At 37.7% G+C, this 18,625-nt stretch overlaps 2 protein-coding genes and 1 long non-coding RNA gene across 3 annotated transcripts; all 3 read left to right on the top strand.

Moving 5' to 3' along the window:
* The first annotated feature begins 455 nt into the window (after positions 1–455).
* Positions 456–9,994, top strand: arhgef3l (Rho guanine nucleotide exchange factor (GEF) 3, like). Its single transcript, XM_030139259.1, has 14 exons — positions 456–712; positions 1,065–1,113; positions 1,234–1,284; positions 1,833–1,895; positions 2,065–2,172; positions 2,268–2,426; positions 2,775–2,837; positions 4,614–4,710; positions 6,209–6,285; positions 6,444–6,701; positions 7,664–7,834; positions 8,182–8,374; positions 8,471–9,324; positions 9,730–9,994. Exons 1-13 carry the CDS (start codon positions 675–677, stop codon positions 8,716–8,718), a joined length of 1,575 nt encoding a protein of 524 aa, XP_029995119.1. The 5' UTR covers positions 456–674; the 3' UTR covers positions 8,719–9,324; positions 9,730–9,994.
* A 129-nt stretch (positions 9,995–10,123) lies between these two features.
* LOC115422749 (uncharacterized) lies at positions 10,124–10,756 on the top strand. Its single transcript, XR_003935871.1, has 2 exons — positions 10,124–10,171; positions 10,698–10,756. It is a non-coding gene; the product is annotated as an uncharacterized LOC115422749 (long non-coding RNA).
* A 4,213-nt stretch (positions 10,757–14,969) lies between these two features.
* On the top strand, positions 14,970–18,495 carry LOC115422748 (rho-related GTP-binding protein RhoA-C-like). Its single transcript, XM_030139261.1, has 5 exons — positions 14,970–15,046; positions 15,618–15,773; positions 16,314–16,434; positions 16,517–16,647; positions 16,753–18,495. The coding sequence occupies exons 2-5, from the start codon at positions 15,618–15,620 to the stop codon at positions 16,924–16,926; spliced, it is 582 nt and encodes a 193-aa protein (XP_029995121.1). The 5' UTR covers positions 14,970–15,046; the 3' UTR covers positions 16,927–18,495.
* The last annotated feature ends 130 nt before the right edge of the window (positions 18,496–18,625 follow it).

Genomic DNA, 18,625 nt, shown 5'->3' with positions numbered 1-18,625 from the left:
AGCATTTTTGTATCTGTATTGACTCTAATTTCTCTTTGAACAATGGCAAACTGATAAGTTTCTGTGTAAAGCCTGTTTCGAGCTGTTTCATCAGAAGTTTCATTTCAGAGCATATCCGGGAAGTGCAGCCTGAGATGGTTGAACGCCTACTTTTGAAATCAGTAGAGAAACCTTAGTTATACATAATACTTATGCATTAAAAAATAAGTACATATTTTCATTTCAGAAATCTGCATGAAATTGTGTTCTGGCTTTACATTTACAAATGAACTTTTACTTCATAAAAGAGGACGTCATGATCTGTTTCTGTGGAAGTTTGCGCTCACTTCCTCCTGTCTCAAAGCGCTTCACTTTCTAGAATCAGGTCTTCTTGCCTGTAAAGTAATGTGACGGTTCAGTCATTTGGATAAAAGGCTTTGATACAAACTTCATATGCGTCTAGTTTTGAGACCTCCCCTCTGAGTAGAGCGGATACATGGTTCTGTGCAACCCTAAAGGATGTGGTTGAGTCTGAGATGAGGAAGAAGCGAGGAGGAAGGACTGCACAAAACTCTGACAAACTGCCAACAAACAACACGGCCACTAAAACCAAGTGTGAATGTGGATCTTTTTGTTTTAACATTTCTCATTTTGAGAATGTTTAAGTAATCTGAGAGGATGCACTGAAGACAAAGATGGAAGTGGAGGAGACTGGAGAAAAAAGGACTTCCTGGTCTGTAACTAATATTCATTATCGGTCTTCACTTTTCTGTGCCAGATGCTGTGTTAAAATGATGCAAATGTAAAGATATCGACAGAACACAACTGCGGCGCTGTCCTGTGTAGTAGTTTATAAGCGTTAAGGCATCATGGTGGTAATGTGCACTGGAATTAACTGTTACAAATGACAATCTTTACTTTTCAATGAATAACAAATCAAAGCTCAAATGAATTAATCACAACTTATTTATGATGTGAATTGTGTTAGGATCCTATTTTGTGCCTTTAGATGTTTTACTATGTGTATTTTATTGATATAATTCAGTGTATATATGTAGGTACACTAAACACTTTTCACTTCTTAGGTCTGCTACACTGGGAGAGACACCTGCCATCCTGTGTGACCATGCTGGGGTATGTCAGTCCATCTACCATATATGTTTATCATATCAACTCTTTACCAGTGACTGAAAGCCCTCCTGGGTTCCAGTTTAAAAGCCAGGAAATTCATTTTTAAACAATCTCTGCTTTTAGAAGAAAAGAAAGCAAGATGCGAGTCCTGGTCCTGTGATTCGAATCATGGAGGTGAGTGAGAAATGAAATGTGATATTAAATTTAGTCTACAACTGTGTCCCTATCTTCAATTCTCTCTGCAACGGAAGTTAGTCAACCTTACCTTTGTGACCACAATGCTGAGTGCACAACTTCTGAATAATTTCTGCGACTGTGCAGTCACAGGAACAATGAGCATACAAGCCTGTTGATCTAGTTCTTATGCCTCTTCGTGTGACATCTCAACCCCTGAGATTTGTTGTTTTTGCTTCTTCCATATGTACTTTTTTCATGACCACATAATTTAATAGATAGTATCTTTAATAAAGTGTACCTTTGCAGCTAAAATGAACACACAGCTGATGTGGTTAATGTGGCACAAACAGGCAGACATCTTGTATTTTACTACAGAGACACCGTTTTAACCTTCTTCCTCTTTGAAAGAGTCACACAGGAAATGAGAGATCTGCACCATGCAACATCTCACTCCTCTCGACATCTTTCTTTCCACTTTCCTTAACACTTTAACGCCTTTGTGAACGTCACAGTTAAATTATTTGTTAATTGTTCTCTGTCTTTAGGATGAAGAAGAGGAGGAGGAGGAGGAGGGTGAAATGATGTCCGACCACATGAAGGATTCAGAGGTGAGGAGCTCTAAATGTTCAGAAGCCAGATGGAAAATGAGTTGAGGTTTTTGGGTTTTTTTTATGTTAAAAGTCTACCGTCTGATTAAAGCTGATCCACTGATGTAAACTTCCAGATGTTTTTTTCTTCACACATGAAACCTAATTCTTGACTTCATTCTTATTTTAGGAACCCAGTAATAAAAGGGTCAAACCAGTGGCAAAGTCCAATAGCCTAACAGGTGTCATCACCCCAGTGAAGACCCCCGCGCTGAAACGTATCGGACAGTCGATTTCGGTAATAAAACACAAACACAGACCCCTGTTGTCAGATAAAATGAACAGTCAACAACAGGTGCACACGGATAATCAAACACTGTGCTCTTTTAACAGCGGTCTATTAGTTTTCGCACAGAGGCACGACCTTTGCCCCCGGCTCCCCTACGGTCTCGCTCAAAGGCCTCATCGTTTCCACGGAGACGCAACAGCCAATGCTGGAGTGATACTGTAGAGAGTCATGACCTTACAGCTAAAGAGATCAAACGGCAAGAGGTACAAGGGGTAATGGGAACAAAGTAGTTCAGCTACAGTAACTAAACATTATTCAGAGCAATGTTAAGTTTTTTTGTTTTTTTTTTTGTTATGTGGGTCAAGCTGTGGGCCCGTGGTTTGCACTATGTGACTGTAGCCTAGTCGTTCTGTGAAGCAGATTATGAAAGAGGATGTGAGCTGGCACTGAAGGCTCAACTTCCTTTATTGAACAATCAGCTGTGAAAACTCGTGCTGTCCTTTTCTGTAGCTTCTGTCTTATGCAAGTCTGTTTTTCTGTGTGCACGAGGTCCGTATGTTTGCATGTACACTTTGGCATCATGTTGAAGGACCATTTTGTCCATCCTCTAGGTGATCTATGAGCTCACTCAAGGGGAGAAACAACTCATCGAGGACCTCAGTTTGGTTAAAAAGGTACTTGTGTATTTATCGCCCACTCTACACCTCCACAGACCTTTTATAAACATGTAGCAAAGTCACTTCCACTAATGCAGACTGACTTAGCTTCCAGTCATGAAAGAGCTTAAAAGTTTAAAGGCTAACTTACTACATCAGTGGTTCCCAACCTTTTTTGGCTTGTGACCCCATTTTAACATCACAAATTTGTGGTGACCCCAGACATTCAAAACGGAGACTTTTTTTTTTTTTTTTCCTAAAATTAATTTGTTTTTGATCATGCAATAGTTTGCTATGCTACGTTGCAAATAAACATTCATTTTTATTAAAAATGTAGGCTGTATAATGTGTATTGCTCTTTGATCAGGCTGCATTTGTAAATAAGAATTTGTACTTAATTGCTTGCCTGGGTAAATAAAGGTTAAATAAATAAATAAATAAATAAATAAGGACGGAGGCAGAAAAGCCAGGTGTAGATTACTGCACAAAGTGAGAATTTTATTTTCCTTGATCAGGATATGTACAGTCAGTCCAGCTTGGATTTACAAAGCTGACAATTAATACTGAACAAACAAGAACTCAAACTATGAATTATGAAAGAGCTGCTACATCTGAAACTGACCACAATGAACATTTGACAGATAAACAGAACCACAGTGCTTCAGTTTCAGCTTCACAGTTTGTCATGTCTTTTATTTATTGTGATTATCTCTCTCAACTCACCATGTATTTTTTGTTAGTAAGTTTTTATTTTTATCCATTACTAGAAATTTCAGGTGACCCCATTTGAATTCCAGGAGACCCCACGTGGGGTCCTGACCCCAAGGTTGAAAAACACTGTACTAAGGAAATGTAGTCTCTGTCTTTTACCCATTGTAATATACACACATTACCTAACATTGGCATTACCATATAATACACACATTGACCCTTTATTGGGAAAGTGACTATTTTTGGTCATTTCCGCACACATTACAAGACAGTAAAAGCAACAATTACAGTGAGGTAAGTGCAGGGTCTGTAAGGTCCACCTCTGTTTGAACAGTGAGAGTTACTGCTTTGTTAGGTACCATGAGGTAATGGTACGAATGTAAGGAATGATGTTCAGAGGGATAATGTGGATGTGGACAGGTGTGTGGATCAGCATTTATGTTGTAATGTTCTAAAAGTCAAATCAAATCAAATTTTATTTATATAGCGCCAAATCATAACAATAGTTATCTCGACACTTTACATATAGAGTTGGTCAAAACCAGACTCTAAGCCAATTTACAGAAACCCAACAGAATCCTCCAGGAGCAAACACTTGTGACTGGTGACAGTGGCAAGGAAAAACTTCCCTTTAACAGGCATAAAAGTGATGCTCTAATGTTGTAAAATACATGTTACTTTTACATTACATATGTTTTTCTTGTATTTTTTATATATACTTATTGGATTTTTTTTTTTTTTTTTGCCACATATGGGTAAGGAACCAAATACGGTAACTTCATTGACCTTGATTTTCTACATGTCAATAAAACATTTTGAAAAATTTCTCAAAAGTAATATTGTCTTGTTACGTCTTCCAATAACACTCTAAGGTTGAAAGTTTGAATTTTGGAGTATTGTATTATGAGTGCTCTATAAAGAGTTAAAGAAATTCAGTTTCTACCCTTTACCCATCTAATACACACAGTACCTAACATTGGCATTAGCGCATAATAACACATGAAGAGTATCAGATTTATTGCAGCTTTCTTGACACTGATTTAATTCTTGTCCATTTTCCGTTTCCTGTTACTTGTCCACCAGGTGTACTACGAACCCATGCTGAAGTTGGACATCATGACAGAGAGTGAGCTGGGCCAGATCTTTGGTACTCTGGACTCTCTCATTCCTCTTCATCAAGGTAAAACAACCTGGCACTTCTCACACCTCTTTTTACCTAAATCTCAATGCATCCCCAAAAACACCTCCTCGTCCTTTATTCTGGAGGGTGATAACTCTTTAAATCCCCTACTTTTAGTAAACATGTTCCAATTAGTGACCCCCAACAAACTGTAATCAAACAATTTTAATCTTAGAATATTTACTGTTGAGTTGCGTATCACTGGTGTGACTTTTTATCTATTTTAATATTTGAGACTTTTTGCATTCATTCATTTGTAGCTTAAAGGGGTCATATTTTGCTAAACCCACTTTTATTAGTCTTTAGTACATTTATTTGTGTATTTGGACACTAATAGTTCAAAAAGTTTGAATTTGAACCCTCCAGGTGCTGCAAAGCTATTTTTATATTCATTCCAGCAAAAAATCGAGTGGATTTCTACAACCCGTTTTAGTTCCTGCTTAATTTGTTACGTCTATAACTAGTTACGTCACGACATTTGCACATATAAGGTCAAGACTTCTAATGAACATTTCTCAGAGTACATCATAACTGTTTATCAGCAGCAGCGGTTGTAGTCCATACTGAAAATATGTCCAAATTTTGAGCCATTTACCTAAAATGTTCAGTTGTTGGTTGAACGGGACAGAGTAGCACAGCCAACAACCTGGAGGGGGCGGGGCCTGAAGTGGCTCATTTGCATTTAAAGGGCCAGCACTCAAAACGACCTTTCTGGTGTCATTACTCAGGAATAGGGTTGAAGATGGACCTGTGGAATTGAATTAATGAAGAATTCAGACCCAAGCAGAGTATTTACAGTTTATGTAGACCACAGGGAAATGTTTTAAAATGCATAATTCCATTTGAATAAAAAGTAAAATATCACTCCTTTAACCCTTTCATGCATAGTGGTCACTACAGTGGACAGCTGTTCAAAGGTGTTCTCTTATATATTCATGGATTTTTGTTGTTTTAGTTCCATATCAGCCAACACAGTGGATGCTTATGCATAATCCCCAACACTGCAATTCATACCATTACTGTAACTTTGGTGTTCTAGATAAACCTGATCTGCAGTAACATGCTTGAGTGTAAAAAAAAAAAAAATCACCATATTGCTGTAATTAACTGTTTTGTTTTGTTTTAAACACAAGGTTTTTGAGGGGTTTTTTGCATATTATCTCTATTATCTTTAAAAAAAAAAAAAAAAAAATAGTATAATAATAATAATAGTAATAGTTTTCACACAGTATATCAGTAAATAGAGGTTTCTTTGCCTCTAAAATTAAACACATGGTGTCCAGCTGAGTGGACATTTTTGTAACTCCATGAAAAAAGGTTCATAAAAAAAATCAATCACATTTTTTTTTCATGCCTAAAGTGGAATAAATACATTCAGGAAAAAAATCTTGATAAAGGTTCTCATAATTCATGCATGAAAGGGTTAAAGCCACAATAACATTACTGATCAGTCACTTACTGTAAATAAAAATAACTCCTTCTTTAAATATTGCACCAGATCTTTTGGCGCGTCTTGAACGGCTGAGAGGATCTGAGAAGACAGTTGGAGAGGTGGGACCTACTCTCATAAACTGGGTGAGTATCTCTATGGCAACCAAGGACTGTGAGAAAAAGAGAAAACGTAACTTGTTTTCACTCTCTCCAGTTCCGCTGTTTGCTCTTTTAGGTTATTCAGTTCCTGTGCAAGCCAATGTCACAGAGTTGAGCCAATGCATGTTCTTCTTCTTCTGCAGTTTCCTTGCCTGGAGGCTTACGTTACCTACTGTTGTAACCAGGTGGGTGCCAAAGCCTTGTTAGACCAGAAAAAGCAAGAGAAAAGAGTGGAGCACTTCTTGCGCCTGTGCCAGGAGTCATCATTTAGCAGGAAACTGGACCTGTGGAACTTCCTAGATCTCCCTCGAAGCCGTTTGGTGAAATACCCCCTGTTGTTGAAAGAGATACAGAAATGCACCCCCCCGGATCACCCTGATGAGGATTCACTGCCTGATGCTGTGAGTTGGTGGCTTACATACACACCAACAGTTCACTCATAAACATGTGGATATAAATACCTATTTGTCCATTTATTTAATAACTGCTGAATCCATTCCTCTGTCTGTTGCAAAACCCTCTGTTTGTGACATGGTCTTTGCCGTTGGGTTGTAAGAAAATAGTCACGACAGAATTAACTTGGATTATGTTTTTTTTTTTGTTTTTTGAGTGCTACTTTTCAATGTTTTTTTTTTTTTTTTTACTTTTATTAATCTTTTTATTGGATTTTCATACACACATGGTAATTTCTAAAATATACAATATTTCAAAGTGTTGTAGTTGAAAGGTAATAGACAGGTGTTTTTAATACAATGTATTTTGAGAACAACAATTTTAATCTAACCTAAACAGCTTCTATGAATGAACTATAAAAAGCCATTATCCCTTCCCACCCACCATTGAAAGAAAAGACAGAATAAAACAAAACCCGAAAAAGAATTTAAAAAAAAAAAAATTACTTCTAGATTTGCAATAAAATAAATAAAATTAAAATAGGTAATTAAAACAAACTAGGGGATTAGGGGAGTATTTAGTCACTCTCTTGGATTTGTAGAAGTGAAATAAGTATTGTGCATTTGTCTTGCAAACAAGACATCAGGATTTATCTGCTTTAAACATTTAGGCATTTGCACATCTGCACCTCCACATGGCATTTAAAAATGGCTGTTTTATAAGTAATATCTCAGGTTTGTATTAAACATACAACAATCTACTTATGCGTACACCAAAGTCCATCACAACCAAACTAAAAAGGATAATCTGAGTAAAATTAAGGAACTCAGATGAGTCAAGGAGATGGTACAGGATTCTCTATTACAAAATGACACTTGTACAATAAATTCACATTGAGATCCAAAATATATATCTTTTTTTATTGGTTTTGATCAGTTTTTGATGCATAAAATACTCTTGTTCTGTTTAGTTGGATCTGATCCAGAGCATTGTGGCAGAGGTGAACAAGAAGACAGGGGAAGCTGAATGTCAGTTCTACAGACGGGGTCTCATTTACCTGGAAGAGAGCCAGAGATTACCAGAAATCCAACAGTCCCGCTTCCTGTACTGCCATGGAGAGCTCAAGAACAACAAGGGCCAGGTACAGGAGCTGTTAAGTGTTGTGATAACTCTGAATGACCTTTGGCTGTTGTTGTGTCTTAGCTGATAAATGTCAAATCATCCAAAACCGAGTGGAGACTGCTGATAGGATCCTAAAGACCTTTGGGCCTTGTCTGTCTCTGTGTCACTTTAAATCTTTGATCCCTTGTATGAGTGTTCTGTGTCATTGCCCTGTAACGACAACATGTAAAAGGGAACAGTTTCTGGTATACATGTAAAAAAAAAAAAAAAAAAGTGAACATAAAATCTAAGTAGCAATTAAAAATTACTAATTAAGCATTACTGTAAATGTAACTGTCTGTCTTTGTATCTTGTCTCCTGTCTTAGCGGCTGCATGTATTCCTGTTTGAGCTGGCTGTGGTGCTGACCAGACCAGGAGAGGACAGAGATGGAGGTCAAATGTTCAATGTTTACAGACAGCCTCTGCCGAATGCCTTGTTAAATTTGGAGGAGATCCCAGATGGTGAGGCAGGCGGAGGTGGCACCTTCAGAGGAGCTTTCACTGGAGGGAACGATAAAGGTGAGAAAGTCTATATACACATAACCATATAATCACAGTGAAGTTTGTCCTGTCGTAGCCTTCATAGACTTGTCTGCATTTTTGCCCCCCTTTTAGTTAAGAACTGTTTCCGTGTGAGCAGCAGAGGGCGCTCCAAAGCTCACTCCTACAGCCTTCAGGCCAACGACTCTTTCAGCAAGCAGCAGTGGATCACCTGTCTGCGCCAGGCTATCGTCCAGTCAAGAGACAGGAACGCTCACACCAGCCAATCACAGCTCTCCATGCACCCCGATCCCGCCCTCTGTCACATAGCTGAGCTCAGCCTCAGCTCGGACACTGAAATGGCAGACCACACCAGTCGCTGACTGATCAGACTGATCAACAGAGAGTCTGCAGAGTGTCTATTTGTACATTGGAAAGAGAACAAAATAAAGCACAGACTGTTTGTGAAACCGAAACGTGTTTAGTCATACGCACTGTATCACATAGATGGAAGATGTCCTTGTATTTTTATTTTTCTGGTTGATTGCAGCTGAATTGTGTGATTGTGGTGATGGTGGATATTGTACAACTTGGAAAGTATTGAATGTGAACTGTAACTGTAAAATTTGTTTGCTGTTTTTTTGTTTTGTTTTGTTTTGTTTTTGTTTTGTTTTTTTAAATAAACTGACACTTAAAACTTTGAGTGAGGCACCCATGGAAAAGTACACAAAGACACATCTAAGTATAGTCAACGAGATCCACAGAGAAAAGATTAGAGATGATTATCCTCCCCCCCTTTCTCCCTGTGTCTCTCTCTTTCTCCCTGACACCAGTGACAGGGCAGAGGAGAGAGGTAGACTTTCAGTGCAGGCCTATGGACGAACAGTGAAACAGTACACGTCCCCTTATGCATTTTTAACAGCTCAGCAGGTGATGGGAACAGTTTGGTTGGGACAGTTTGTCCACAGATAGAGTGACCAAGTGATCAGGTGAGTCCAAATCTCTCTGTTTGTTTTCTAAACCTTATTAATATAGGATTATTAATTGTAAACAAACTTTATGTGCATGTCTTTGTCATTACCCAGACAAAGAGGCAGTCAGAGTATGGATCTGCCTTTGGTACGATCTAAGACTATGTAGTGCTTCTGACACTGGTGTGTTTGAAGTCATTGGTTAAATAATGGACCCACAAATAAGTTTAACTCCAGTGTGATTATTAATAAAGCCTCCAAATTGTCTCTTTAGATATTTCTGCTTGATATCTAAGTTGATTGGGATGTCTGCATGCTGTAATTCAAACCTATAATTGTGAGCCAGAGTTGGATCAGCTCAATCTTTTCAAAACGGATTTACCAAAAGAGACTTTCATTCACAACATGCTCTTTTTCCTCCAGCTGTGAATATCTTGGAGGGAATGGATTACACTCCTCTGTTCTTCGTTCATTGAAAAAGGAACTCTTTCCCTCAGGTAGCACAAGAGCTACCACAACATCCTGCCCACTTTTGACCCTGCATGTGAGAAGACTGCGGAGGTGCACTTGGACCCGTCTTAAGTTGCAAACCGGCTGACTTATTTGCAAGTCTTATCTTGCAAAAGAACATTTGTCTGCCACGGGATCTGTTCTGGACAGTTTTTTTTTTCTTTCTTTCTTTCTTTTTCAATAATTTCAGTTGTCAGCAATGCCTGGAGCCAGTGGCGTCAATGTGGAGCCTTCATGTGAGGCCCTGTGCCGAACTTTGGTGTCCCAGAACGGTCTTCAGAGGGAGACGGCAGACATTTCCCAGTCTGTCCTCTACACTTCACTGATGGGACTGCTTTTGGTTGCTGACAATGAGGTGTGCGCAACCTAACAGAAAAGAAACACTGACAACTTCACTTTCGTTGAGAAATAGACTAATGGAATAGAATTAATGAGAGTACACTAACACACGTGTTTCAGCACCTGTCAGCATTCCTTGCTCTCTAATAGGATGAATGCTTGAGACTGACCTCCTTTTAGCCTCTCTTGTTATGATAATGAGATAAGACATTCTAAATCTGTCCTACCTGTGTGCACATACAGACAGTGACAGGGCGGACGTAAGGCAGGCAGACGCTACCATGTCATCCAAATTTAGCCAGGGGTCATATAGTAGGACACTTATCCGATAACCAGGGCTTTAACATGGAGGCGAAACATGGAAACATGATGTTTGAAGTTGTGACTGGGGCCTAGGAAAAATGCATGATAATAATATGAACTGACCTGTATAAATTTAAGGTGAAAACACTATGGTGTGTATAGTGTAAAGGCTGATGTAAGGTGCATCTGCAGAGTGAAAATTAACCTTGTCTTGTCTTTTTTTTTTTTTTTTTTTTCAGAAAGAGCAGCTCACCTTAGGGAGTGGAAGGGTTGGCCTTAGAAACCTAGGAAACACGGTCAGTATTTATAGATAAAGGAAAACTTTGTGAAAGATACTAGATTAACCAAAGTATATTTTTTACATCACTTCTCATAAACACACTCATCCTCTCTATGAATGATCCCAAAATTAGTGTTTCCTGAACGCAATAGTCCAGTGTCTGTCTCACACACGAGGGCTTCGAGACTACTGCCTCCTCAAATCCTACAAACATGAGAAGTTTGCCAAAGAGGATGCAAAGCTCATGGAAGGTATTCTACGGTTCTCTGTGGATTACGTCTTGTTTCTTCTGTCACATCTTTTTTTTTGGCCCTTTTCTCATTGCTCTTTCTTGTTGTTTTCCTTCCAGCTTTCTCTCAGGTACTGTCAGGCCTTTGGGACATCAGTGAAGGAGAGACTGTGGTAAACCCACGACAGTTCTTTAATATTTTCAAAGAAGCAGTGCCTTACTTCAGTGGCTACAGGTGAGAATTTGAGCGGTGTTTTTCTTTTCCTCAAGGTTGTCTTCAAATATTTGTGCAAAGAACATCTCTTGGATTCATTTACAAATACTTCATATCCTTGAAGCCAAACTTATATGGCTATATTTGACATTCAGAGGTTATTATAGGAAAATGATGCCAAATGTGCTACCAGGTGTCTGATTTTGTATTGCAACAGCGTCCCATATCGATGTCTTTGTGTTTAATTTAGTCAACAGGATGCTCAGGAGTTCCTCAGGTTTCTGTTGGACAAACTACACACAGAAATCAACCGACGACCATATGTTCGACGAACAGTGAAAGAGACAGAACAAAAATACGCCAGATTTAGGTGTGTGTTTGTTGTGTATGTAAAAATACTCTGGACATTTTGCCATCTTTGTAGTCTTTATCTTTGTAGTCTTTATTTAATCTGTTATTCCCCCTCAGGATTTCAGAAGAGGCAGCCTCCACGTGGAAGAAGCACTTGGAAAGAGATGACAGCAGAATAGTGGGTAAGTTGAACAATCCTTTATGATGAACTTCAATATGAGTTTAATTTAGACCACACACTAACTTTTGTTTCTCCCCTCTTCGCTGTTGTGACAGACCTGTTTTCAGGTCAGCTGCGCAGCTCTCTGCATTGTTCAGTGTGTTCCCACTACTCCAACACATTTGACGTCTTTTGTGATCTGTCGCTGCCAATTCCCAAGAGGAGCTCCTCTGGAGAAGTCACACTGAAAGATTGTCTTGACCTGTTCTCGCAGGAGGAGAAACTTGACAAGGAGAATTCACCTGTGAGTTAATAAGGCTTGTTTGTGGGATCAGTAACTTAAGACAGCTTTTACTTATCTCTGCTGACATATTTTGTATTAATTTTTACATACAAACAAACCTTAAAAACCAGCTACACTCGTGTTGTATGTTAGTTTTAACTTCTAACATACATTTACAGAGTATCCTGTTGTTTTTGTGTTTTTCAGATGTGTGAAAGGTGTAACAGGCGCACAGAGAGTACAAAGCGGCTGTCTATCCAGAGGTTTCCGCAAGTTATTGTGATTCGTATCCTTGGCCACAGCTTGCACTTGAATTTTCATCTGTTATTACCTTTTAATATGCAAAACTTATGATGATGCTTAACAGTTTCAATCAGACTTGAACCGTTTTACAACATCAAGGTGGTCTATCAGTAAAAGCACAGTATGCGTGTCCTTCCCACTTACAAACCTGGACCTCGGGCCTTATGGACCAGTCGATTGTGGTAACTTTTCTCTCTTAACCAGTATATGTTTTCTTTTATTCCCTCATGTTTCAGTACCTGTTTTTATGTGAAAGCAAGAGTGTAAGATGTTAAACGCTGTGCAAGAATGAATTTTAAACAACAGGAATACAATGAAACATTGAAATAAAAAATATATATGTACAGAAAAAATCTCCTCCCTTTAAAAGAATGACAAGAAGTATCTAATGCATACATCTAACAAGCTTCTTTCTCATCATTTTATTTTGAATAGGCATTATAGAGATCAGTAGGAGCCAAATCCTGGATATAATAGTTTTATTATGCAATGGCACAAAAAAAAAAAAAAAAACCCAACTGTTACTAACATTACTCAATTAGTTCATGATATGTCAGTCAAAATTGTACCTATTTAAAAATGCTAGGGTTCTTGGTGTGTCTACTTGATAAACCATTCAAACATATAATTTCCTGACAAAATTAAAGTTTTTATTTTATAAATCAGTTGTCTTATAGAAACATGTAATACTTAAAGCTATTAGATTGTAGATTTCTGTAGTGTAAAAGAAAAAAAGTCTTAGGCTGTGAGCTGCTCCATAAATCATCATATTTCTAAAAAAAAAAAAAAAAAAAAAAAAAAAAAAAAGAGACATTCCAGAATCCATGTGATTTATTGCATAACTGCGGAATGTCACTAATGTGTCTGTGTGGCCCCGTAGGTCCTGTTCTGTATGATTTATACGCAATATGTAACCATGCTGGGACGGTGAACATGGGTCACTACACAGCCTGCTGCTCAGACGACAATGGCTGGTGCTTCTATAATGACTCCAGGTGAGACTGACCGTTTGGTTCAGCAATGCAATACTACAGCAAAAGCAGTTTGTTTTAAAGGTTGAACTGTATGTATGGCTTCTCATTATTACTCTCTACCCACCAGCGTTACTCCAGTCTCAGAGAACCAACTTCAGACCAGTCAAGCCTATGTGCTGTTCTACCAGCGCAGCAACAGCTCCACCACCGTCAGGAAATAGGCCCCAGACTGGCTGGCCAAGACAACCAATCAGAGCAACTTTACCTCCAGTGTCCATAGAAACAAACAGAGGCAGCACTGCTGGCATCTATGAACATCTCACACTCAATGAGCATGTCCTCACATAAACTGACAAGGATGAGAGAAACATGCTCTCATGAAAGAGGCTTGAAGAGGCGGTTTCCCCTTCTATAACAGACAAGCTTTTGAAGAGCACTGAAACAGTATAGACAGCCTTAACTGTCCCTGTGTAGTTCTCAGACATAAGTAGAGTGGGGTATTTCCACCAGATGCAGAGCTCTTCATTTGACAAAATTATGAGTCATGCTTGCTAACAATAAACCAAATAAAAATGAATAAATAAATCTTAGATGGTGTTGTGGGCAACATAGTTAACATTTCTGATACAGCGTTGATATAAGACTGGACTGTAGTTTTGTTGAAATGTACTTTGAATATTTAAACATCTGTGGGTCTTCTGTTTCAACTTAATTTTCTTCCACTTAGTGTCATCCTGCTTACTTGAATATGTGAAGTTGGGCTACATTTTCCCTCAAATTGAATTAGAATCAACATGTATATATTTACGTATATGTGCAAATGAATAATTTTTTTTTTTTTAACTCTTGTGTCTACATTTGTAGCACACTATATAATAAAATATTTTGTATATATCAAGACATTGCGCAAATGAATGTATGTATTAACAATAACAATAAAACACTAATAAATACTATTTCCAGATTGCATTCTTTATTACTGGTAGTTGTAATAATAATAATAATAATAATAATAATAATAATAATAATAATAATAGAAGCCCTAGTAGTAGTGTTACATAACTCATCAAAACCACAGATTATTTTTTGTGCAGACAAGAAATTAATCAAGTTACAGAATCCTTCCAGTGAGAATAACCATTTAAAAATATTGTTTTAGAGAAATGATTCTTAGTTATTTGCTTAACTTTTTAAATACACATTAACAAAGTACATTACACTATTTATTATTATTATTTATTTTTTTATTTTTTTTATTAAATCTTTATTCAAGAAGGTAAAGTATACAATCAATGTATACAACAATAAAATAACTAGCTTGTCAGGGGGAAGGATTATAGAATTATTATAATACAATGTCTAAATCAGAACAAATAAAGTACATTACACGATATATACATTTTTTCATCAGCTTTATTGAAAATATGTGTTTACAAAACATTGAGAAATTTTGAACAAACATCAAGATGTCAAAAGGAAATATCATCCAAACAAATAAATTAACGTAATGCAAAGACTTACAGACCCAAAGAAAAGAAGACAAATAATATTAATAATAACTTAAAATATAAATATCTAAGGAAAGAAAATACATCAGAGATTAAATTTAGTCCATTTTAAATAATTCTTTATGAATTGTCAGAGTGCTTGTGCTTTTCTTGTTATAAAGTACATTACACTATCACAATACTTGGCTGTCGTACATGACGTCATCCTGCACATGCGTAGTAGCGGTGGGCGGAGTTTTCCAGTCGGTCAGGAAGAGGAGAAAGGCGGACACAGAAACATCAAGCGGTAATCTTACTCAGTTAGAGCTTTTAAACTTTTATCCGATTCTACTTTTAGTCACGGAAGTATCACAGGAGTGCGATGAACGTTGTATTTCTGATTTCAGAAAGAATTCCCGGAATGACAGCATTACAAATCATGAAAAACATCATTAGCTTTCCAGCTAGCTAACGTTAGCTGGTTTGACAGGCCCGGAGTACAGTGCACAGCCTTTTAGCAGGAATGAGAACACAGCACGGAAATGTTCTCTGTTTGCACTCCTTACTTACGAGGCAGTCCCTCTGCTTGTCTGTCAGCTTATTGGTTTGGTATAATGTCGTTAAGAAATATTTTTTTAATCTTAACTATGAAATTGGTAGAGTTATTTGCGTTGTCTGAGCTTTTACTCATGCAAATTGCCAACCAGTGTAACTGATAAAGAATGACAACCTGTGTGAAACTGCTTATAAACAGAGAAAGTTTGAGTATGTAGCTCACCGTGTTCACCTTTGGTCAAATGATGATTTTGCTTTAAATTGACAGAGGATAGAAAGCTTGAGGTAGCGGAAATCTAACTTTGTTTTGTCATCTTACATAGATGGCTGCTATCAGGAAGAAGTTGGTGATAGTAGGAGATGGTGCATGTGGGAAAACCTGTCTGCTCATCGTCTTCAGCAAGGACCAGTTCCCAGAAGTCTACGTCCCCACGGTGTTTGAGAACTATGTGGCAGACATTGAAGTGGATGGCAAACAGGTGAAACATTACACGCCCACAGATGAAAGTGTACAGATCACAATGTTCCTTGATGAAACAGGATGCAAGTCCTTGCCAAACTGAAATCATTACAACTGGAAACTTTAATATGTGGTTCTGGGGGGTCCTCAAAAAGTCTAAAACACAATAATGTCAATTTTCAGGTTTAGGCCATGAAATATCCACAAGTCAGTCTTGACAAGTCTGAAGCCCAAAATTTAAAAAAAAAAATTGGATTTTGGGGTATAAATGCCTTCTAGTCATATGTGAAGTCAAATAAATATTGTCTTACCAGTGAATGCCAGCCATCACTTAGTAGTATGTCTTTCAATTTTGTGGATGTAATTTGTGAATTAGAAATAACAAGTAGTCACTGTGTCAGATTAGTCTTAAATGCAATGAAGGCCTACTGTAACAATTTCTCTTTGATTTTAAATATTGAGCGCTTTTTGTGACACTTGACATTGCACCGGCAACAAAACTATATTTTATGTCATAATTTTGTCTTTTATACATTCTGTTTCTTTTCTCCTTTCCCAGGTGGAATTGGCACTGTGGGATACGGCAGGTCAAGAAGATTATGACAGATTGAGGCCTCTCTCTTATCCTGACACTGATGTTATTCTCATGTGTTTTTCTGTGGACAGCCCCGACAGTTTAGGTACTTGCAACTTTTATACTGGACACCTTACATTTGTCAAATTTAAAAACATAATCACTATACACTTTTCTGGTATTTTTAGAGAATATTCCAGAAAAATGGACGCCTGAGGTGAAACACTTCTGTCCAAATGTTCCCATCATCCTTGTGGGTAATAAAAAAGATCTGCGTAATGATGATCATACCAGACGAGAGCTTGCCAAAATGAAACAGGTGGGTCTTTTTGTCTACGGTGGCATGCTCAGATTTGCTGATGTATATAATGTATATAATTTTTGGTGGTATCATTTTTAACTCTCTTCTAATTTCTGTTTCTAGGAACCAGTTAAATATGAAGACGGCAAAGAGATGGCGAACCGCATCAGTGCCTATGGTTACCAAGAGTGTTCTGCTAAAACCAAAGACGGTGTGAGGGAAGTCTTTGAGATGGCGACTAGAGCAGCACTACAGGCCAAGAAACGTGGAAAAAAGTCCACTTGCCTTCTGCTATAGGTTCTTGGAGAAGAAGGGACTGCCCTCAAGCACAGATGGGAGGACAGTTAAATTGACATTTGACATATGGGGAGAATATTGGGGGAGGGACCAGAGAGGTTTTATGGATGCCCAATTTCTGATCACCCAGTTACCTTCAGCAAGTTAACACAGATCTCAAGTGATATGATAGGCTTATACACCATGATTCTTAATATGTTAATAATAGTTTTTGTGCCATTTTGAATCTGTTAAATACTTTCAGATAAAGGGGTCTGTTGGGCAGGTGGTTGCGGGGTGATTTGAAGTTGAGTGGATGCACATAGGGGCTGAAATGTGCCATAATGGGAATGAAGAGAATAAAAGTCCTCCCCAGGCCAAAGACAATGGGGACATGACAGTGAAAGAGAAAATACAAAAAAAGGGTTAAATTAAGTCCATGTCTAATGGATCTTACACATTATCGCCTACATGTAGTGCCTTGAGAGCAGTGGTCAGGAAGAGTAAGTTAAGGGGTAGGGATTCATAATTTAGATGGGGTATTTTGTCATTTGTAGTGTCCATGCATAATGTTTATGATTGCTTTCTCCTTGTCATTGGCTTGGCTCCTTCAGGCCCATGTTATGACTCAGGCGCTATGCAGGGGTATGCCTAAAGTAGATTGTATGAGAATATTTTCCCATACTAAGTAGAATTACTTACCTATACTTTAAACAGAGAGTGTGTGAGTGTATTTGAGTGTGTGCGCAACTGTATGAATGTTTGTTTTCTCCAGTGCAGGTCTGCATGCAGTGAATGTGTGTATATTTCTGTATGTATTAACAAACTGTATGTGTCTATGTACTGTATGCATGGAAAGGCCTTCTGCGTCACTGACCACTCCCTGTTTCCATGCCAAAGTTACCCCTGAAGGCCACATTTTCACATGGCACAGACGGGTAATGGAATTAACAGCTACTCAGAGTGACATAGAAACCTTCACTTTACTGGAAGACATTGCTTTATAGCTAGAGGCACAATCAGGTTAAACATATTATGAGTTTTTAGGACCTTTTTTGTGTATACAAGAGATTCAATTGATTGTGTTCATCAGTGGTTCAAATCATGAGTGGTGTAGGTGATAAGTTGAATATTCTTTCAAATAGATAATAGGCGTATCTTATTACTATAATGTCCATTGTGTACGACATGTCTTACAGGCCTTGTAAGGACAAGTTAATGATGTGTATTTCAAGTATGCCTTTTACTCAACTCTCCCCAGCCCCTCCCTTTAATGATATTGTCACAATTGTACTATTACTTTTTGTTGTTGATGTCTCTAATTTCTTAGTATATTTTAATCATTTTACTTAATCCTGCTGTTATGATCAGTTTATGTCAGTTAAATGATAAATTGTAACCTTAGTATTGAATATTGTTAATTAAAGGTCAAGCTTGGGGTATGAAGCTGGCATGGTTGTGGGGGTGGGCTGATGGAGTTTGTTTTTTTGTTTTGTTTTTTTTTCTTTTGTTTTTGTACTGTGACTATGGGTTTTCTGGATTTTTTTTTCATCAAATAAAGCTGGTATTAGGGTTTTCTGCTGTTAAATACATCTTTGAGTTTTCATTTATCCATTTATAATATCCAAACTCTTCTGAAATATGCAAAACAATTGCATCTCTTCCGTAAAAATATCTTAACCTCTTTATACAGCTGATGTTATTAATTTATATCCAGTAT

Source organism: Sphaeramia orbicularis, chromosome 7, assembly GCF_902148855.1.
Source record: "Sphaeramia orbicularis chromosome 7, fSphaOr1.1, whole genome shotgun sequence".
Lineage (NCBI taxonomy): Eukaryota > Metazoa > Chordata > Actinopteri > Kurtiformes > Apogonidae > Sphaeramia > Sphaeramia orbicularis.
This window is presented reverse-complemented; position numbering and strand designations above follow the sequence as displayed.